Source organism: Anomaloglossus baeobatrachus, chromosome 6 (assembly GCF_048569485.1).
Source record: "Anomaloglossus baeobatrachus isolate aAnoBae1 chromosome 6, aAnoBae1.hap1, whole genome shotgun sequence".
NCBI classification, from domain to species: domain Eukaryota; kingdom Metazoa; phylum Chordata; class Amphibia; order Anura; family Aromobatidae; genus Anomaloglossus; species Anomaloglossus baeobatrachus.
The window spans coordinates 215,507,743-215,530,540 of record NC_134358.1 but is presented as its reverse complement, the minus strand read 5'-3'; the positions used below and the strand labels follow the sequence as shown (position 1 = coordinate 215,530,540).

The following is a 22,798-nucleotide window of genomic DNA, read 5'->3' as shown; positions in this document are numbered from 1 at the left end:
GTGGACAACTAAAACTGGAATGCTAAAAGACAAAGTTTAAGCTATTTGAATTTTCCTGTGTTTACTATACTCAACAGAATTTTATTTTACTTTTATTGCTTAGATATAAAGGTTAATATTTTTCTCAGTTCTTTAGTTTGTTTAATATTAAATAGTCTCATATTTTGTTTAAGATTTTGTAAAGGTTTTATATTTGGTCCAATATTTTCTTACCTCATAAGCAATGTTTTTAGAAAACAGTAATGGATAGTATACTGGGCAAGGCATGCTAGCTAAAAGCTATCATGACATACTTCTGAGAAATGGGCGGCTGATGTAACTTCCATTAATTTGTCTTTAAATGTTATAAGAAAACTGCTTACAGGGCAATTAACAGAATTTATTATGCTCACAGCCAGTGTGCATTCTTTTTTCTGAGAGCTCGAGATTAAGAGGGTCTAGTCCTAATATGTTGTCTCACTGCTGATCCCGTAGTCTGATTTTGGGTCAGAACAAAAAGCTACATCATTACCTAGTTCCTCTTGGCAGAAACTATCCGGTGGGTTGACATATTTCATGGTGCTAACATTCAGCTTCCAGTTGTGTTTTGTACAGCGCACAGTTCTAAATGTCAAAATATAAAAAAGTATATTAATCAGTTATGAAAATTATTGAATTAAAACATAAGAAACATTAAATGAAGGATCACCTTAGAACAAACATTATGAATATTGCTCCAACAATAAGGAAAAGTTGCTTAGAAGAGCGTGACTGAAAGGTCTCACAGAGTAAGGGTGCACTATACACTATATGTCAGGCTTAAAGGCATTATTCACTATTGGACAGACCTAGCTTAATTACTTCAGGACCAGAGATGGGCGAACCAGCAAATGTTTGGGTTCAGTGAATCCTGCCAGAAAAGAAAAAAAAAGTCCTTTTGGGGACCGGACTTGACCAGGACGCTGAACCACATATTTGTCTATGGGAACCATACTTAAGTGTTATAAATTCTTGTTACTAAAGGCTAGGGGGCTGCAAAAAAAACAAAATGGGGATTAAAGCGGGAGAATTATACTTATACTTATTTACTTTCCATGTGGCTGTCACTGCTTCTTGGTCTGCCCATTAAAAGTTATGTATATTGATTGCTTCCCCCGCCCACTGTCTGTGACAATGTCTGTAATTGGTTATGAGGGACCTCATGTGGCTTTGTTTTAAATAAATTTAAATCATTTTAAAAAACAGTGTGCACCCCCCCAAATTGTGATAGCCAAGCAAGATAAATCAGACAGCAGGAGTCTGGAATTTTCAGGCTGAGGAGGCCCATGGGTATTGGGCTCTCCCCAACCTAAAAATAGCAGTCCACAGCTGCCCCAGAATTGGTGCATCCATCAGATGCGCCAATCCTGATGTTTAACTGGCTCATCTCCATTGCCCTAGAGTGGTGGCAACCGGAGTAATATAAGGGGCTATTGACAGCTGTGAAAAAAAAAATCAAAGCTGTCATCAAGGTTGATGTTATAATAATGGGTGGGGGTCTATGACCCCTAAAAGGAGTAAACACAAAACACAAAAAAATCCTTTTTTTTAAAAAAAAACCCAAACAAAATATATTGTCTCTCTCTAATTTATTAAGCTCTAAACACCCCTACAGGTCTGATGTAATCCACACCATGACTTCCCAAGATAATCCCGGTTCTGCTACATCACAGTGCGTGGTCACATTATAAAATGTGACTGATCACTGCTGCATCCAGGACAAACTGACGGAGCTGCAGCTGTGAAAGCAGTGACGTCAGTGAGTTTGCCTGAGGTCACAACTTGCTTTTCTCATGTTACTCAGTGAAGTTACCTCCGGTGAACTCATTGAGCTCAATTTTTTTTCTGCAACCAAATAAACGTGCACACTTAGCCTAAGACGGTAATCTGGCTTTGAGATCAATGAGTTAACCTGAGGTAAGTTCACTGAGTTCAATGAGTTCACCTGAATTCACAGCTGGGGCACCATAGGACCCCCAGCTGTAAACTCAGGTGAACTCATGGAACTCAATGCCGGACATTTCTGCACCAAATCTGCATCTCGGTGGAAAAACGCACCAAAAATGTGATACGGTTTTGTCAAATTTTTTGCCAGGAGATGGAGATTTGGTACAGAAATTTCTTACAAAAATGTATGCACCAGTTCTGCATCTCCATGCAGAAAAATGGTAGATGCAGATTTTCTGCAACCAAAGACTCAACGAGCGCACATAGACTAAGCAGGTAATCCGGAATTAATTCATTGAGTTCATTTTAGCTGAGTTCATACAGTTCAACGGAGATGAGTTCACTGGGTTCACTGAATTGAGTTCACCTGAGGTCACAGCTGGGTGTCATGGGAACAGCCAAGTGAACTCATTGACAGTACCACCCTCACAGCTGCGTCCTGGTCAGTTGTTCCAAATGCCACAGTGATCAGTCACGGTTTCTAATGTAGTGAACTCAAGAGACTGTTGTGGAAAGCCTTTGAGAGGCTGAAATGTCCAGATGTGAATTAAGAAAGAATGCAATTAGCTTTACAAATGAGTGCTGGGATCTCTTGACTTCACAATAGACTGATTATCCATGTGCACCGTTGCTGTGCTTTTCTCACATTTTCTAATGTGACTGCACACTACAGCCTCAGATGTAGCAGACCGGGATCATTGTGGGACGTCGTGCTGTAAATTACGACGGACCTGACTATTGGTGTGTTTCAGTGGTTAATAAATTGGAGAAGAGTGTGTTTTTTCTCCTTTTAAATAAAGAATATTTCTCAGTGTATTGTGTTTATTTTTACTTACATGATTAGTAATCGTGGGTCTCTCTATTACTAACCTTGGGCTTGATAACAGTTGTGATCTTTTGGCAAATCAAAGCTGTCATTAACCTCTTATATTACGCTAATTGCCACTGCACCAGGGCAATCAGGTTAAGCCGCAGTTAACATCTGCTACTTTTAGGCTGGGGAGGGCCCAATAACTATGGACCTCCCCAGCCTGAGAATACCAGTCCTCAGCTATCTGCTTTATTATTATTGTTTATTATTATAGCGCCATCAATTCCATGGCGCTTTACATGTGAAAGGAGTATACACAATAGGGACAAGTACAATAATCATAAACAATACAAGACACAGACAGGTACAGGAGGATAGAGGTCCCTACCCGTGAGGGCTCACAGTCTACAAGGGATAGGTGAGGATACAGTAGGTTAGGATAGAGTTGATTGTTGCAGGCTTGTCGGAAGAGGTGGGTCTTCAGGTTCCTTTTGAAGCTTGTCAAGGTAGGCGAGAGTCTGATGTGTTGAGGCAGAGCATTCCAGAGTATGGGGGAGGCACGGGAGAAATCTTGGATGCGATTGTGGGAAGAGGAGATGAGAGGGGAGTAGAGAAGGAGGTCTTGTGAGGATCGAAGGTTACATTCAGGTAAGTACCGGGACACTAGGTCAGAGATGTAGGGAGGAGACAGGTTGTGGATGGCTTTGTATGTCATGGTTAGTGTTTTGAACTGGAGTCGTTGGGCAATGGGAAGCCAGTGAAGGGATTGGCAGAGAGGAGAGGTCGGGGAGTAGCGTGGGGACAGGTGGATGAGCCGGGCAGCATAGTTTAGAATAGATTGTAGGGGTGTGAGACTGTTAGAAGGAAGGCCACAGAGCAGGAGGTTGCAATAATCCAGGCGGGAGATAATAAGGGCATGTGCTAGGGTTTTTGCAGCTTCTTGGGAAAGGAATGTACGGATCCGGGAAATATTTTTGAGTTGGAGGCGGCAGGAGGTGAAGAGGGCTTGGATGTGTGGCTTGAAAGAGAGATCAGAGTCTAGGAATACTCCCAGGCAGCGAGCACGTAGCACTGGGGAAAGTGAGAAGCCATTGACATTGATGGATAAGTCAGGTAGGGGGGTTGAGTGAGGAGGAGGAAAGACAATGAATTCTGTTTTGTCCATGTTCAGTTTTAGGGATCGAGCAGAGAAAAAGGATGAAATAGCAGACAGACATTGTGGGATTCTGGTTAGTAGGGAGGTGATGTCAGGTCCTGAGAGGTAGAGCTGTGTATCATCAGCATAGAGATGATACTGGAAGCCATGGAACGCTATGAGCTGTCCCAGGCCGAAGGTGTAAATGGAGAACAGCAGGGGTCCAAGAACTGAACCTTGGAGGACACGACAGATAGGGGGCGAGATAAGGAAGTGGTGTGAGAGTGGGAGACGCTGAAAGTTCGTTTGGTTAAGTATGAGGAGATCCAAGATAGTGTCAAGTCTGTGATGCCCAGAAATGAGAGAATTTGTAGTAGAAGGGAGTGGTCCACTGTGTCAAAGGTGGAAGGACAGGTCCAGGAGGATGAGGACAGAGTAGTGTCGCTTGGCTTTTGCGGTGAGTAGGTCGTTAGTGACTTTGGTCAAGGCAGTTTCAGTGGAACGATGGGGTCGGAAGCCAGATTGTAACCAGTCAAAGAGAGAGCAGGAAGAGAGGTGTGAGGACAGTTCAATATGGACATGCTGTTCCAGTAGTTTTGAGGCATAGGGGAAAAGTGATATGGGGCGATAGTATGACACAGAGGAAGGGTCAAGGGAGGGCTTTTTGAGGATGGGTGTGATTGAGGCATTTTTAAAGCATGAAGAGAATAAACCAGTTGTTAGTGATAGATTGAAGAGATGGGTTAGGGTTGGGATGAAGACTGTGTTGAGATTGGGGATGAGGTGGGATGGGAGTGGATCAAGCAGGCAGGTTGTGAGATGTGATCTTGAGAGTAGAGTGGAAAGATGATCTTCTGTCATGGGGGAGAAGCTGGATTTGGAGGAAGAAGGCTGAGTAGTTATGAGGAGTGGCTGTGGTGATTGTGGGCCAAAGCTTGCTCTGATGTCAATCTTCTGCTTGAAGAAAGAGGCAAAGTCTTCAGCTGAGATGAGAGGAGACGGAGGTGGTGCTGGAGGATGGAGGAGAGAATTGAAAGTGTTGAATAGCTGTTTAGGGTTGTGAGATAGAGAGGATATGAGGGATGAGAAGTAGGTTTGTTTTGCAGCAGTGAGTGCAGACTTGAAAGTGGTGAGATCTTATTTGTATGTAACGAAGTGCTCAGTGGAGTGAGACCTCTTCCATCTGCGCTCAGCAATTCTGGAAGCCTGTCTCAATTTTTTTGTCTGACTCATGTGCCAGGGTTGTCTGTTGATTGTGCGGGTTTTGGTGTGTGTGAGGGGGGCAGCTGATTCGAGAGCTGCAGAGATGGTGGTGTTGTATAAAGTGGCAGCAGCATCTGCATCGTGTGAAGAAGCAATGTCTTCGAGAGGGAGAAGGGACTGAGAAAGTGAGTGTAAGTCAAGGTGATTGAGATTTCTGCGGAGGTGTGAAAGTTTGTGGAGGGGGGTTGTGTACTTGGAGAAGAGAGGGAAGATAATGTGAGTAGGTTGTGGTCAGATAGGGGGAGAGGCGAGTTAGAGAGTTTAGATAGTAAACAGAGGCGAGTGAAGATGAGGTCCAAAGTGTGGCCATCTTTGTGAGTAGCTGCAGAGGACCATTGAGTGAGGCCGAAGGAGGAAGTGAGTGTTAGAAGTTTAGAGACAGATGAGTGAGAAGAGTCAATGGGGATGTTAAAGTCACCCATGATGATGGTGGGGATGTCGGTGGAAAGGAAATGTAGTAGCCAGGTGGTGAAATGGTCAAAAAAGGCAGTGGCTGGCCCTGGGGGGCAATAAATGACAGCCAGTTGGAGGTTGGAAGGGGAGTAGAGTCGTACGGAGTGCACCTCAAAAGAGGGCAGAGTAACCGAGGGTGGTAGTGGAATTGGTGTAATGGAGCATTGATCGGACAGGAGCAAACCAACTCCTCCACCATGCTTGTTACTGGGGCGGGGGGTGTGAGAGAGTTGGAGACCACCATAACAAAGTGCAGCAGGAGAAGCAGTGTCAGAGAGGGTAAGCCAGGTTTTTGTGATGGCGAGGAAGGAAAGTTTATTAGTGATGAAAAGATCATGGATGTAGGAAAGTTTATTGCAGACAGAGCGAGCGTTTCATAGAGCTCCTGTTAGTGGGACTGGGGGAGCGGGGGCTGGGTGAATATGTATAAGGTTTGAAGGGTTGCGGAAATTAGTGTTAGAGTGTGGATGGCAGTTAGATGTGACAATAGGGATGTGGTTCGGAGGACCGGGATTTGGATAGATATCCCCAGCAGTGAGGAGAAGCAGAGAGAGTATTAGAAGGTGGGAGCAGGAGAGGTCATGAGGTGGCCGTGTGTGTCTGGAGACACTGAGTGTAAAGTGGAGGAACCGATCTGAGGAGAGGGTGAGATGGGTGGGGAGCATGGAGGGAGAGATGAATAGTTCATTACCGGGTGTAGGGATTAGAGGAGAAAGTAGAAAGTGAAGTATTATAGGAGTGAAAGTAAAAACACACACAAACATTGTTTTCAGAGTCTATGTATCCAGTTACCTTCCGGTCCCTTCCGGCCCAATTCTGGCCTAATTCATTTTCTGCACACTTATACAGTCATATGAAACAGTTTGGGCACCCCTATTAATGTTAACCTTTTTTCTTTATAACAATTTGGGTTTTTGCAACAGCTATTTCAGTTTCATATATCTAATAACTGATGGACTGAGTAATATTTCTGGATTGAAATGAGGTTTATTGTACTAACAGAAAATGTGCAATCCGCATTTAAACAAAATTTGACCGGTGCAAAAGTATGGGCACCCTTATCAGTTTCTTGATTTGAACACTCCTAACTACTTTTTACTGACTTACTAAAGCACTAAATTGGTTTTGTAACCTCATTGAGCTTTGAACTTCATAGGCAGGTGTATCCAATCATGAGAAAAGGTATTTAAGGTGGCCACTTGCAAGTTGTTCTCCTATTTGAATTTCCTATGAAGAGTGGCATCATGGGCTCCTCAAAACAACTCTCAAATGATCTGAAAACAAAGATTATTCAACATAGTTGTTCAGGGGAAGGATACATAAAATTGTCTCAGAGATTTAAACGGTCAGTTTCCACTGTGAGCAACATAGTAAGGAAATGAAAGAACACAGGTACAGTTCTTGTTAAGCCCAAAAGTGGCAGGCCAAGAAAAATATCAGAAAGGCAGAGAAGAAGAATGGGGAGAACAGTCAAGGACAATGCACAGACCATTTCCAAAGACCTGCAGCATCATCTTGCTGCAGATGGTGTCAATGTGCATCGGTCAACAATACAGCGCACGTTGCACAAGGAGAAGCTGTATGGGAAAGAAGCCGTTTCTGCAAGCACGCCACAAACAGAGTCACCTGAGGTATGCAAAAGCACATTTGGACAAGCCAGTTACATTTTGGAAGAAGGACCTGTGGACTGGCGAAACAAAGTTTGAGTTGTTTGGTCATACAAAAAGGCGTTATGCATGGAGGCAAAGAAACACGGCATTCCAAGAAAAGCACTTGCTACCCACAGTAAGATTTGGTGGAGGTTCCATCATGCTTTGGGGCTGTGTGGCCAATGCCGGCACCGGGAATCTTGTTAAAGTTGAGGGTCGCATGGATTCAACTCAGTATCAGCAGATTCTTGACAATAATGTGCAAGAATCAGTGACGAAGTTGAAGTTACGCAGGGGATGGATATTTCAGCAAGACAATGATCCAAAACACCACTCCAAATCTACCCAGGCATTCATGCAGAGGAACAATTACAATGTTCTGGAATAGCCATCCCAGTCCCCAGACCTGAATATCATTGAAAATCTGTGGGATGATTTGAAGCGTGCTGTCCATGCTCAGCGACCATCAAACTTAACTGAACTGGAATTGTTTTATAAACAGGAATGGTAAAATATACCTTCATCCAGGATCCAGGAACTCATTAAAAGCTACAGGAAGTGACTTAGAGGCTGTTATTTTTGCAAAAGGAGGATCTACAAAATATTAATGTCACTTTTATGTTGAGGTGCCCATACTTTTGCACCGGTCAAATTTTGTTTAATTGCGGATTGCACATTTTCTGTTAGTATAATAAACCTCATTTCAATCCAGAAATATTACTCAGTCCATCAGTTATTAGATATATGAAACTGAAATAGCTGTTGCAAAAACCCAAATTGTTATAAAGAAAAAAGGTTAACATTAATAGGGGTGCCCAAACTGTTTCATATGACTGTAGGTCCACACTTAGTGATCCACACGCCGACAGTGTCTAGGCCGCCATTGTGCTACATATATATAGGGTTGGAAAGGCACTGAGGTGGATCACAGAAGGGAGGGGATGGTGCTTTTCTTAATTACTTAAATCAAAGCTGAACCCAGCTGTTGGATAGCATAGGCATAGATAACAGAGGGTCATAAAGAAAAGTGAGAATGGGGATTCATGGAGTGTTCAGTTACAGACATACCAATTGCACAGAAAGCAGGGTACACAAAGATAGGCAATTCATGGAAAAGATGAGTAGTTGGCAGACATACCAATTGCACAGAAAGCAGGGTACACAAAGACAGGCAATTCATGGAAAAGATGAGTAGTTGGCAGACATACCAATTGCACAGAAAGCAGGGTACACAAAGACATGCAATTCATGGAAACGATGAGTAGTTGGCAGACATACCAATTGCACAGAAAGCAGGGTACACAAAGACAGGCAATTCATGGAAAAGATGAGTAGTTGGCAGACATACCTGTGAAGAGAGCAGACACGATAATTAGATGATGGAGAGTAGAGATGATGATGAATGAATGGATGAATGAATGAATGAATGAATAAGTGCATAATCTAGATTTGTGGCCTAATTCATTTTTTGCACACTTATAGATCCACACTTAGTGATCCACACGCCGACAGTGTCTAGGCCGACTTATCTTGGCTTGGTATCAAAATTAGGGGGCCCACATGCTTTTTTTACATTGTCTATTTAAAAAATTAATAGAAGCGTCATATGGGGCCACTGGTATATTGATACACAGCCAAGATAATGCACACAGCTGGGGGCTGCAGCCTCCAGCTGTATGCTTTATCTCCACTAGGTATCAGAATATGAGGGACCCTACATCATTTTTTCCAGTTATTTATTTTTACAATCCACTTCGGAGACCCAGACTGCGAGTGTGAGGGTAACCAATCCTAGGTGCCGGAAGTCTGACTGCAACCAATCACAGACGCTGTTACAGATGGTGGGTGGGAGAAGCAGTGTATGTGCATAACCTTAAATGAGCAGACTCAGAAGCAGTATGACAACTGCACGAAAAACTTGGTAAGTATAATTGTCCTGCTTTAATTCCCATTTTGCGTCCTTTTTTTAATCTGACCTAAACAGTCACACTGACTTCCCTAAGACATTAGGTGTCCAATACTGACCCAAACTTTACAGTTTGGGTTTGCCCATCAATATTTAGGACCCCATAGAAAATAAAAACAGTGTATGTGCTTCTCCCGCAGCAGTGCTTTTTTAACGATGCTGCTTTTGCTCAGTGAATGTAGCTTGCACGTGACACAAGTTACATTACTCTGGGGGAACACCGGAGCCAGTTCAGCTGGAACAGTGTTGCTGCAGGAGGTGAGTAGTATACATTGTTTTTATATAAATGGGGTCTTGAAGTGATAAAACAGGAGTTATCTAGGAGGTAGTGGAAAACTCCTTTAAATGGCAGTTCTGGGAGCTTGATTAGATGATAAAAAAATCATATACATGTGATATTACCCTAGTGCCAATAATGCTTTATGGTGTTCTGTTGTAAAGGACCTTGAGTGTTGCATTTTAAACCAATTTTTCTACACTTCAAGGGGTATTCCCATCTGTAAGATACTATCCCAATATGTAGTAGGTGTAATAATAGGAATATTAGCAAATACCTCCAATTAGAAATGTAGTTTAGTTCTTCGGATTCACTATGTTGCTTACCTCATGTTCAGGGCATTGCAGGACCTTAGATATCCACGGTTATGACCACTAGCAACTAACTAACTAACTAACTGTGACTATATGTGTGGTTGTAACCATGGATACCTAAGGTCCTGCAATGCCCTGAACATGAAGTAAGCAACATAGTGAATGAGAACAGCTATACTACATTTCTAATTGGAGGTATTTGCTAATATTCTTATTATTACACCTACTAGATATTGGATAGGATCTTGGAGGTGGGAATACCTCTTTGACCTCTTCAGAATCAAGTCTATTATAGCAATTAGAAAAAAGATAGTCCAGTATCAGGGGAGCTCTTCATAAAAACATCCAAGTTTATTTAAATCATTTGGAGCCCATGTCTGTGGTCTATCTGGCATGGTTCAGACTAATTTAAACTATAAAGATCTAAGAATGGATGGATTCATTAGCTATGGTTTTTGTTGTTTTTTTTATTATAATTATCTAAAAAATGTATATTATGTTACTATCCTGTGAAGAGGCAAATCTAAATGTTTTCCGATCCGCTCATCTTTATTACCTTACAGAGTTTGTTAGGTATGTTTCTAAAGTAAATGAGATCTTATTTATCACATACAGATATGCGGTTTTAGGCCATACTATATATAACCTTATTACAATTGTAGGGTTTTTTCTTAACCCCTCCACAACCTAGGATGCATATGTACGTCCTAGGTCACCTCCCCAGTTACCATGGTTGTTAACCCCTTAGATTGCGTTGTTTAAAACGGAGGGGATCACATTATTCCCCGCAGCCATCGGTGGCCTCGTACAGGGGGTCAATGTGTTGTCATGATAGCGTGGGGTCAGAAGAAGACCACTATCGCTGTTATGACTCACTTCCTGTGAATGCTGGCAGAGCGCCGCCGTTCACAGAAGATCAGTATTTCTGCTGATCGGAGCGATGCTGAAGCATCGCTCTGATCAGCACAAGAAATCAGACTGAGCATCATAAAGTCCCCAAAGGAAACTAGGTAAAATCAGTAAAAAAAAAACAAAAAAAGTTTTAAAAATATACAAAAAAATCAAAAAAACAAAAAATTCAAATCACCCCCCTTTTGCCACATTGAGAATAAAAGAAAATTACACATATTTGGTATCACTGAGGTCAGAAATGCCCGATCTATCAAAATATAAAGTTAATTAATCTTGTCAGTACACAGTGTAGCGAAAAACAAAATTTCAAACACCAAAATTACATTTTTTTAATCTCCACAACAGTGCATTAAAATGCAATAACAGGCGAACAAAACATTGCATCAACGCAAAAATGGTATAATTAAAACACGAGTTCAAGCCACAAAAAATAAGCCCCAGATACCCAAAAAAGAACACTACGGGTCTTGGAAAATGGCGACAAAAGGGCAATTCTTTTCTGGACAAACTTCAGAAATTTTTTCTCGCCACTTAGATTAAAGTAAAATTATACATGTTTGGTATCTACAAACTTGCACTGTTCTGGGGAATCATACTGCAAGTTTAGTTTCACTGTATAGTGAACAGGGTAAATTAAAAAACAAACAAAAAACAATTATGCAATTGCACTTTTTTTGCAATTTCACCGCACTTGGAGTTTTTTTCCCCCCATTTTTCAGTACACTATATGGTAAAACTAATGATTTCATTCAAAAGTACAATTTGTCCTCCAAAAAGACAAGTCCTCATATGGTTATATTGACGGAAAAATAAAAAACGTTTTGGCTCTTGGAAAAGGGGAGGAAAAAACTCAAGACTTAAAAACGGAAAAATTGCCGGGGGGGGGGTGAAGGGGTTAATTAGATCGCATTTACTTTAGAAACATGTTGAATGTACTTTGTAAGCTAATAATGCATAAAGGGGCATAATGTACATTGCAAGACTTGTAGACATTATGGACCTGGGCCCAGATGAGGTGGACTTTACATGCAGAATGACATAAATCTAAAACTATTATAAAAATATGATGCGTCTATAGTCTAGTAGAAGACACTAACAAGATTTTTTTTATATATATATATATATATATATATATATATATATATATATATATATATATATACAGTCATAGGCAGTAATATACTGTGTCTGTCTCATAGACTGCTACAGGGGAGATTTGTAGATATAAAATGGGATAAAGTAAATATGCACAGAGGAAGAGGAGGTGAGATGTCACCACCATTTATTGTTACTGGTGGATTCTGTGTTCTACTGTATATAGATCACTTATCTATCTGTTAATGTAATCTGATTAAACTACATTGTAAATTCTTTAACCTCTTACCGACATATGACATACCGGTATGTCACATGCCCTGTTCCTGACTTTGATGTAGGCCCAGCAAACTAGCCTACATCTTTCCTGGCAGGTGATGGCTGTGATATTCAGCCAACATGTGTGCATTTTTAATAAAAAAAATATAGAAAATATAGAATAGACTTCTATAACACAGCACATATGGCTACTTTGAGATCTAGTAATGAACTCTCTTAACTTCTGCTACTAAGCAGTATATGTAATAAAGTTCAAAGATAACGTTTATGATGTCTAGTATTTAAGTAAAGAGGGAAATAGACTTTGGAAAAATGTAGAATGGCAATGTCGTAAAGTCAATATCAGTGGCCATAAAATGTTATAATTATACCATATGCTTGTTAAGTCAATACAATGAGGCATAATGAGTAGTTTTACATTGACCTACCTTATAACTATAAAGAGACATATATCTGTTGATATAACATAAGTCAATAAAAGTATAATTGTTAACTAGAGTTGAGCGCGGTTCTAGGTTCGAGGTTCTCCAGTTCTAGGCTCGAGTGATTTTGGGGGCTGTTCGAGATCGAACTAGAACTCGAGCTTTTTGCAAAAGCTCGATAGTTCTAGATACGTTCGAGAACGGTTCTAGCAGCAAAAAGCAGGGCTTTTTACAGCTACAGTGTGCAGGAGCCATCGCTGGCATCCTGCCAGAAGCTGGTAACCAAGATAAACATCGGGTATCCAACCAAAGTGCTTTGGTTAGTAACCCGATGTTTATCCTAGTTACGTGCAGGAAGCCCACACTTCCCCGCTCAGCTCACTCCGCCCCCTCCTGCCCGCGGCATGTACACACGTACACACGTACATACACACACACACACTCACATACACACACACACACACACACACACACACACACACATGGTCCCGCTTGGCTTACCTGCGGTGATGAAGTCCCGCCATCCCGACCTCAGCGCTGTCACTGTCCTCCATGGCCGCCGCTTGTCACATCACCTTCTCTCGCTTCCGACCCGAGACTGACTAGCGGTGACGTCATGGGCCTCTCGCGATACTTGGCTGTGAAGGCGGCGGTCATTGAACTCAGTGACAGGGGCTGTCAGTGTGCTGGAGATCAGCGCAGGTAATGTACCTCGCTGACAGCAGCACTTGTCATGCCCTGCAGTGACCTGGGCTGACCCATTGATGTTAGCTCAGGTCACTGCACTGCTCTCCCAGCCAATGGGGAACATCCTGCTCTTCATTGACTGGAACAGTGTGGATCGTCATGGCAACCTTGGATTACAGCAGACCTGGATTTGTTTTTCATTCTAATAAATTGGTTAAAGAGGGAATGTTTTGGGGAGTGTTTTTTCAAATAAAAATGTGTTTGTCGTCTATTTTTTTTTATTACTGACTGGGTTGGTGATGTCGGGTATCTGATAGACGCCTGACCTCACCAACCCCAGGGCTTGATGCCAGGTGAAATTACACATCTGGTATTAACCCCATATATTACCCCGTTTGCCACCGTACCAGGGCGCGGGATGAGCTGGGGCGAAGCACCAGGATTGGCGCATCTAATGGATGCGCCACTTCTGGGGCGGCTGCGGCCTGCTATTTTTAGGCTGGGGAGAGTCCAATAACCATGGACCTCCCTAGTCTGAGAATATCAGGCCCCAGCTGTCTGCTTTACCTTGGCTGGTGATCCAATTTTGGGGGACCCCTACGTGTTTTTTTTTTTAAATTATTTATTTAATTTAAAATAACAGCGTGGGGTGCCCTCAGTTTTGGATTACCAGCCAAGGTGAGGTTGCCAGCTGTGGTCTGCAGGCTGCAGCCGTCTGCTTTACCCTAGCTGGCTACAAAACTAGGGGGAACCCTACGTCATTTTTTTTCATTTTTTTGGCTAAATACAAAGCTAAGCACCCCTTAGTGCCACATGAAAGGCACCAAAGGGTGCTCCACTTTTTCTCCACTTTTTCTCCATTTTTTCTCCACTTTTTCTACATTTTGTCTCCACTTTTTCTACATTTTTTTCTACATTTTTTTCTCCACTTTTTCTCCACTTTTTCTCCACTTTTTCTTCACTTTTTCTCCACTTTTTCTCCACTTTTTCTCCACTTTTTCTCCACTTTTTCTCCATTTTTTTCTCCATTTTTTCTCCATTTTTTTCTCCACTTTTTCTCCACTTTTTCTTCACTTTTTCTCCACTTTTTATCCATTTTTTCTCCACTTTTTCTCCACTTTTTCTCCACTTTTTCTCCATTTTCTCTCCACTTTTTCTCCACTTTTTCTCCACTTTTTCTCCACTTTTTCTCCATTTTTTTCTCCACTTTTTCTCCACTTTTTCTCCACTTTTTCTACATTTTTTTCTCCATTTTTTCTCCATTTTTTCTCCACTTTTTCTCCACTTTTTCTTCACTTTTTATCCACTTTTTATCCATTTTTTCTCCACTTTTTCTCCACTTTTTCTCCACTTTTTCTCCGCTTTTTCTCCATTTTTTTCTCCACTTTTTCTCCACTTTTTCTCCATTTTTTTCTCCATTTTTTCTCCATTTTTTCTCCACTTTTTCTCCACTTTTTCTTCACTTTTTCTCCACTTTTTATCCACTTTTTCTCCACTTTTTCTCCACTTTTTCTCCACTTTTTCTCCATTTTTACTCCACTTTTTCTCCATTTTTTTCTCCACTTTTTCTCCACTTTTTCTCCACTTTTTCTCCACTTTTTCTCCATTTTTTTCTCCACTTTTTCTCCACTTTTTCTACATTTTTTTCTCCATTTTTTCTCCACTTTTTCTCCATTTTTACTCCACTTTTTCTCCACTTTTTCTCCATTTTTTTCTCCACTTTTCTCCACTTTTTCTCCATTTTTTCTCCATTTTTTCTCCACTTTTTCTCCACTTTTTCTCCATTTTTTTCTCCACTTTTTCTCCACTTTTTCTACATTTTTTTCTCCATTTTTTCTCCATTTTTTTCTCCACTTTTTCTCCGTTCTTTTTCTATGGTCAGTCTACCCATTAGCTCTGCCATGCATACTGTAGCTCTACACCTACTGCACATGTTACTTTATGATTGACATCTCTTTCCTACCAGAGCTGTCTAAGCCTACTCTGACCCCATATTTGTCATTACTATATTGTCCTTGTACTGTATTATGACATTTGTATCATGTGTTTCATTTCTTGCTATGTTGCAATTTTTTTGCTGCATCCCAATTGTACCTCTACATTGTTCGAGTTTATGTTATTGTTCTCTCACTCTTATGTGATACTGATTATTGTCATTTTTCATGATTACAAGCAGATAAGTCCAATCTGACGAAGGCTCAGGCCGAAACGTCATTTGTAACTTGTTTTGGACAAAAACATATATGCTTATGAAAATTTTTTTTTCTTAATACGGACCGATAAAGAGTGATTTTGCATTACTATCCGTTGTGACTTACTGACTTAGTCTGGGAGATTTAGAGTGCCGAGGTTACTCACTAATTTTATCTATTATTACCTCTGAGCACCTATATACCAGTGAGCAGAGCTTCCTCTACAGTAGTTCTCCTGATTAGGCATGCCCTTACCTCATGAGCAGGGCATTGCAGCTTTGGTAGCAACCATTACGACATGGACTCTGCTGCTGTGGACCCGGGGAGAGTGAGTGCAGATTCATTGCACCCACACTCCTCACATGAAGGGTCCGCACTCCTAGAAAATGGGGGATACGTTCCCTGAGTGTCTCCCCCCCATATTCTAGATGGTCCAGAGTCGTCGTGGGACCCCTTTATTTTTTTTCTTACAATAAATTGGTGAAAGAGGAAATGTTTTGGGGACTGTTTTTTCAAATAAATTTCTTTTGTCGATTTTTTTTTTTTGTTAGTACTGACAGTTTATGATGTTGGGTATCTAATAGACGCCATGACATCACAAACTGCTGGGCTTGATCTCAGGTGACTTTACAGCTAGTATCAACCCGATTTATTACCCCGTTTGCCACTGCACCCGGGCACGGGATGAGCTGGGGTGAAGCGCCAGGATTGGCGCATCTAGTGGATGCGCCACGTCTGGGGTGCCTGCGGCCTGCTATTTTTAGGCTGTGAAGGCCCAATAACTATGGACCTTCCCACCCTGAGAATACCAGACCACAGCTGTCCGCTTTACCTTGGCTGGTGATCCAATTTGGGGGGGACCCTACTTTTATTGTGTAATTATTAATATTTATAAAATAATTATAAAAAAGAGCCTGAGGGGACCTCCACATTGGATCCCCAACCACGGTAAAGCTGCCAGCTGTGGTTTTCAGGCTACAGCCGTCTGCTTTACCCTAGCTGGCTATCAAAAATGGGGGGACCCAACGTCATTTTTTTTTTAACTATTTTTTACTTGGGGCTGGAGAACCTCATCCTCACTACAATCCTCACTAGTGTAGTAGTAGTGACGATTGTAGTGAGGATGAGGTTCACCAGCCCATCACTTGGGGCTGGGGAACCTCATCCTCAGTACAATCCTCACTACAATCGGGAAGCAGCGTGCAGCCTTCACTCCGTGAGTGATCAGTGCTGGCTGTCAGCGGTAACAGCGGTAACGCTGACAGACGCGTTACCATAGCAACGGTGCTCTCGGAGCTGCGGTTAGCGGTGACGTCACCGCTAACTGCATTGCTATGGCAACGGTGATCTCCGTTAATGACCGGCTGTGTCAGCCGGTCCCTAACGGAACGGGGAGTCGACCGTGTGCTAGAGCATGTCGCCGGTACACGGCGATACACATATGTGCACCGTGTACCGGAGAGATGCACTCGCAGGTCCTACATGACGTGTCATAGTCATGTGACCAGTCTGTAGCCAATGAGATAATAGCCACGTGACTGGTCACATGGCTATTTTGACGTCACGATAGGTCCTGCATCTCTGCTGGCAGTGCCGGTCACGGGAGGATTCAGCGATCATCGGATGGAATAGCGGCAGGAGACAGAGTGCAGAAGGGATCGCGGGGACCGGTAAGTGTTATGGCAATGTTTATTAACTGTTTGTGTACATTTATAATGCATTTTTATGTGTTTGTGATTGCCTCCCATTATAGCCTATAGGTTCGAGTTTGGTTCGTCGAACGTTCGACGAACCGAACTCGAACGGGACCTCCGTTCGGCGAACCGACCTCGAGCCAAACCGGGACCGGTTCGCTCATCTCTATTGTTAACACGTGAGGGTGATTTACAGTATGTATTGTAAAGCATATAGAAATTATGAAAAACAAATCTACGATTTTTCCATAACTGTATGTTATTTTGTTCAGAATACACAAAAACCCCAATAAGGACTATGTCACATGTAAATGGGATCCTAAAGGGAATCTTAAGACAGGAGGAGGTTGATGCTGACAGAGAGTTCACGGATGTATTTATTACCCTATGGTAATGCTTTGGGTGCCACCCTGCTGTGAACACAGTTCCTCTCCTTCTCCTCCTCCAAAACTGTCCTCTGTCTGGACAGTTGTATATCTGTCCACTGCTGGTACAGGAAACCACCCTACAAGCCATGTGTGGATGTGTGACGCCCTGGGCTAGCCAGGGGTCACAGGTCACAACACCACCACACCCTACATCCCAGTTAGGAACACCAAGGCTACTAAAATCCTTGTTGCCTTCCTCCAGGGGCTGATGTTCACACCAGGGGGTGAGCCAGGCGGTTGGCTCCGCCCACCAAGGAGTTCACAGCCCTGGAGGCGGGAAGAACCAGGCAGATCAGTTTAGGAGGTGAAAGTGAAAGGAAGGAAGTGAAGTGGTAGTGGAGCAAAGAAGAAAAGAGTAAAAGTGAGCGTAGAAAGACCTGAAGTTGGTCCGGCTAAGTGCAGGACAGTGTCAGCAAGGTCAGCAACAGCGGTGATTGTCTGGAGGGGGACTGCTCGGAGGTTGCTGGAAGGACCGCGGACGGGTAGTGGCCCGGTGGTCTGGAGCAGTATACGAAGGACAGTCAGCACCAGGGCAGGGGCCTCTCGGACCCCGGCAAGGCTTGGAGTCGCCAGAATTTGCCGAATCCGTCAGTGAAGGGGACGTTGATCCCCCAACAACCAAGTCCCGACTGAAGGCAACAGTCCAACCATTGAGGAGAAACACCGCCACCGCCAGGGCACCAGTTTCTCAGGGCCAGCGCCTGCGGACAAAGTAGGGCTCCTCCGGCCCATATCCAAGCCGGGGAGCGGGTTACCGGTGGGAACCCATCGCTACGAACACACGAACATTAGGTGCAGGTCAAAGGGAGATCACCGTTACCTACTGGGAGAGCAAGTGCAGCCGTCCGTGGGAACCGTCTTTCCAGCCGTGTGGTTTACCGTAAAACTGTGTCAACGTCTCAGGCTGAGTGAGTACCACAGTGCCCCAAGGCACAGCGCTGCCCCCACGTCCCTGCGCCCACCAGGCCCTGCACCTTCCATTCCATCACTGGGCCCCGGGATCATCAACCCCTACCCACGGAGGGGCAACACAACACCTGGCTGCTCCGCATCACCACTCCCGGGATCCCCATATTGAGCAGCGGTGGTGCTACAAATCACCACACCCGTGGGTGGCGTCACGGACAATAGACTCAATTCCCACACCCAAAACCCCCCTTTCACTCACGGGCGAGGAGCGCCGCTAGAGTCCCCGGGATCCGGCCCAACGCTCGAGCCACCGAGCAGCAGCAGGCCGCAGCAGCCGCGGCAGCCGGACCCGAGCAGCAGTGGGAGAGCGCGGCGTCCCCTCCTCCGCTCGCGACAACTTGGCGTCACGAACAGGATCTTACCGCTCTGCCGTTGGGTAGAGGTGCGCCTTGTGACCGCCGGAGGTATCTGGCTGAAAATTTCCAGAAGTCGCCATCTTTGGCGCGAAAAGTTCCCGCTCGAGCGTCTTCTCGAGTAGCAGAGGCGCAAAGGCCAAAACTCCGCCCCAATAGAGGGGTGGCCGGAAAGAAGCTAAGGGGGACGCGATGGCGGCTGGCTGCATGTAACCGCAGTTATAAAAGCAGGGATGCCAGGACTCTGCGGACATACCGTTCCTGGAAGAAGTCACCATGTGGATGCCGTCCCGCGACACTGTAGCCCCCGCGCCTGGAACCGCGGCGTGGGTGGAAATCCGGACCGCGCAGCTCTACCAACGGCTGCAGGTCAGGATGCAGCTCCTCATGGAGGAGTGGGAGACCGACATGGCGGACGTAATAGCCACCGTGCGGAGACGCGAGGAGAAGGCGGAGGAAGGGAGGGTGAGTGACCCACGCCCCTATGTCCCCGAGGGACCGGTCGCTGCGGCTGAGGGACCCGGTCCAAGCCCTCTCCCTCCGCTGTCTCCTTCGCCACCCGTCTCGGGGGCCGTGACCCCGCCACTAGGCCCGCTGCCACCGCAACCGGTAGCGATACCCAGCCCGCCCGCCCCGGCGGGCCGACCTGTAGCCGGAGCCCGTAGCAAGCCGGAGGTGTTGCCGTGGAAGGCCCCGAAGTCTGCACCAGAGGCAGCCCCTGAGAAGTTCCCCGAGCCGGAGCCGATGACCCGTTCCGAGCTGAAGGCCAAGCCGTGGAAAGCCCCTGTGCCCATCCCCCACACCTCGGCTGAGGTAGTGCCGGGTTGTAGCTGTAAGGCAGCGCCCAAGGCCAAGACACCGCGGGACCCGCCGCCCAGATTCCTGACAGTGGGCAACGTTCAGAATGTCCCGCGGGGCCCGACCCGTGCGCCGGAGCTCGCAGCAGCGCCGTATTGGGACAGGGAGCCGGTACCGCTGGGCCTGGAGATCGGTGAACGGGAGAGGAAGAAGGCCGAGCTGGTGGCGCGAGCGATAAGGCAGAAGGAGAATCTCCGCCAGGCCACGTTCCGTGTCCGGGGTCCGCTGTACGAGGGGCAGGTGAGGCGGTTTGATGTCCGCCGGGGCTACGGGTTTATCTATGAACCGGGCCTGGAGGCCGAAGTGCTTGTAGCCCAGCGGGATGTGAATGCCCACCTGCCTGAGGAGCACCCCGGCCGTAATCTGATGCCGGGGAATATTGTGCAGTACACCCGGCACTGTGGAGAGAGGGGGTGGTTTGCCCTGGACGCCAAATTGAGGGGCAGCCAAGAGAGCAGAGTGAGTCCTGCACCCCCTCCCTCAGATGAAGCCGAAGGCCCGGAGTAGGGCAGCGGATGCCCGCTGCAGCAGTCCCCGTTGGGACCACCACTAAGTTTTGTGTTTGTTTGTTTGAAAAATGATAAGAAGAATGATGATTACCGTGTACTTCACCTGATTGTCTAACAGTGATTTGTAACCGGCCGGAGCCGGCACCGTTGTCCCCGTGGGGACCGTTTAAAAAGTTGGCATGGGAACTATCCATGGACAAGCCCGTGAACTTGCAGGGCAACCACAAACGTTAGTGGCTTGTAAATAATTGTTTTACCGTACCGTTTCCGCAATTGCCGCCTCCGTAGAGGCAGGTTGGAGGGAGGGCCCTCAGCAGAGCAGGCTGGGGCCCAGCCACCACAGGAACCGGTGGCTACCCTCTGGAGGGGAAGGACAGAACCCGCTCGGGTAACTTGTGCTGGACTGGGGTAAAGGGGTGCTGCCTGGGTTTTAGGGGCAGCATCAGGGCCAGGTTGCTTGGGTGGGAGAGAGCAGAAACCGTACCCGTAAAACCGTTAGTAACATTTAAGGAATGTACCTCCCGTTGTGGGATGAATTGATAAAATGTTATATGTTACCGTTTACCCTTTTATACATTTACAGAAAATAAAACCGGTGTTGGACGGGCAGCCCGCGGACGATCTGCATTTTGCTAAGGGGGAATGTGACGCCCTGGGCTAGCCAGGGGTCACAGGTCACAACACCACCACACCCTACATCCCAGTTAGGAACACCAAGGCTACTAAAATCCTTGTTGCCTTCCTCCAGGGGCTGATGTTCACACCAGGGGGTGGGCCAGGTGGTTGGCTCCGCCCACCAAGGAGTTCACAGCCCTGGAGGCGGGAAGAACCAGGCAGATCAGTTTAGGAGGTGAAAGTGAAAGGAAGGAAGTGAAGTGGTAGTGGAGCAAAGAAGAAAAGAATAAAAGTGAGCGTAGAAAGACCTGAAGTTGGTCCGGCTAAGTGCAGGACAGTGTCAGCAAGGTCAGCAACAGCGGTGATTGTCTGGAGGGGGACTGCTCGGAGGTTGCTGGAAGGACCGCAGACGGGTAGTGGCCCGGCGGTCTGGAGCAGTATACGAAGGACAGTCAGCACCAGGGCAGGGGCCTCTTGGACCCCGGCAAGGCTTGGAGTCACCAGAATTTGCCGAATCCGTCAGTGAAGGGGACGTTGATCCCCCAACAACCAAGTCCCGACTGAAGGCAACAGTCCAACCATTGAGGAGAAACACCGCCACCGCCAGGGCACCAGTTTCTCAGGGCCAGCGCCTGCGGACAAAGTAGGGCTCCTCCGGCCCATATCCAAGCCGGGGAGCGGGTTACCGGTGGGAACCCATCGCTACCAACACACGAACATTAGGTGCAGGTCAAAGGGACATCACCGTTACCTACTGGGAGAGCAAGTGCAGCCGTCCGTGGGAACCGTCTTTCCAGCCGTGTGGTTTACCGTAAAACTGTGTCAACGTCTCAGGCTGAGTGAGTACCACAGTGCCGCAAGGCACAGCGCTGCCCCCGCGTCCCTGCGCCCACCAGGCCCTGCACCTTCCACTCCATCACTGGGCCCCGGGATCATCAACCCCTACCCACGGAGGGGCAACACAACACCTGGCTGCTCCGCATCACCACTCCCGGGATCCCCATATTGAGCAGCGGTGGTGCTACAAATCACCACACCCGTGGGTGGCGTCACGGACAATAGACTCAATTCCCACACCCAAAACCCCCCTTTCACTCACGGGTGAGGAGCGCTGCTAGAGTCCCCGGGATCCGGCCCAACGCTCGAGCCACCGAGCAGCAGCAGGCCGCAGCAGCCGCGGCAGCCGGACCCGAGCAGCAGTGGGAGAGCGCGGCGTCCCCTCCTCCACCCGCGACAGATGACTGGCCTAATAATTGTATGAATGGGCCCTGTTCTGCTTCTTTTTACTCCTATGGCACCACATCATCCATCATCGCCAGAAGCATTTTTTCAAGGAGACATAGAAGTGGAAGAGTAATAATGATGATTGAGTCATCAGCGATGGCCAAGCTCGTGGATTACTTGAAGCAGTGCAACACAACACACACAGCCTGCATAGAGGCCAACTTGTTGGTTTTGAAGTGGTGTTGTTCCGCAGAGCGACTCACCCATGCATGCTGCAGCTGAAACTCCACTATCGTCTGCTACTTCTCTCACAGTCTCTCCAGCATATGCAAGGTGGAGTTCCATATTGTGGGTACATCACATATGAGGCAGTGAGTAGGAAGGCAGAAGTTAAGATGTAGTGGAGACAGGGGAGGAGCAACAGGTTGAGAATACTGAAAATGCACACAAATGGCCCACATCTTCTGCAGCAGCTCCGCCATTTCGGGATAATTTTTCAGGAAGCTCTGCACCACCAAATTCAGCACATGCGCCAGGCAAAGGATATGTGTCAAACTGGCTGGGCCCAGGGCTACTACAAGATTTAGTTCAAGATCTCACACAGGGCTTTAGGTTCAGCGGCACCAGCCACTCATCAGTCTGTTGTTTGATCCCGGTCCACAGCTTATGCGCGATGTGGGTTTTTTCTCCCAAAGAGATGAGTTTCAGAACAGTCTGATGTCGTTTCC

At 45.9% G+C, this 22,798-nt stretch overlaps 1 protein-coding gene across 1 annotated transcript in view; it reads right to left on the bottom strand.

Moving 5' to 3' along the window:
* LOC142243092 (cytidine monophosphate-N-acetylneuraminic acid hydroxylase-like) overlaps positions 1 to 22,798 on the bottom strand; it is a 186,225-nt gene that overhangs the window by 71,916 nt on the left and 91,511 nt on the right. The window contains exon 3 of the mRNA XM_075314674.1: positions 512 to 603. Coding sequence (XP_075170789.1) covers positions 512 to 603 — 92 coding nt within the window. The remainder of the gene's footprint in view (positions 1 to 511; positions 604 to 22,798) is intronic.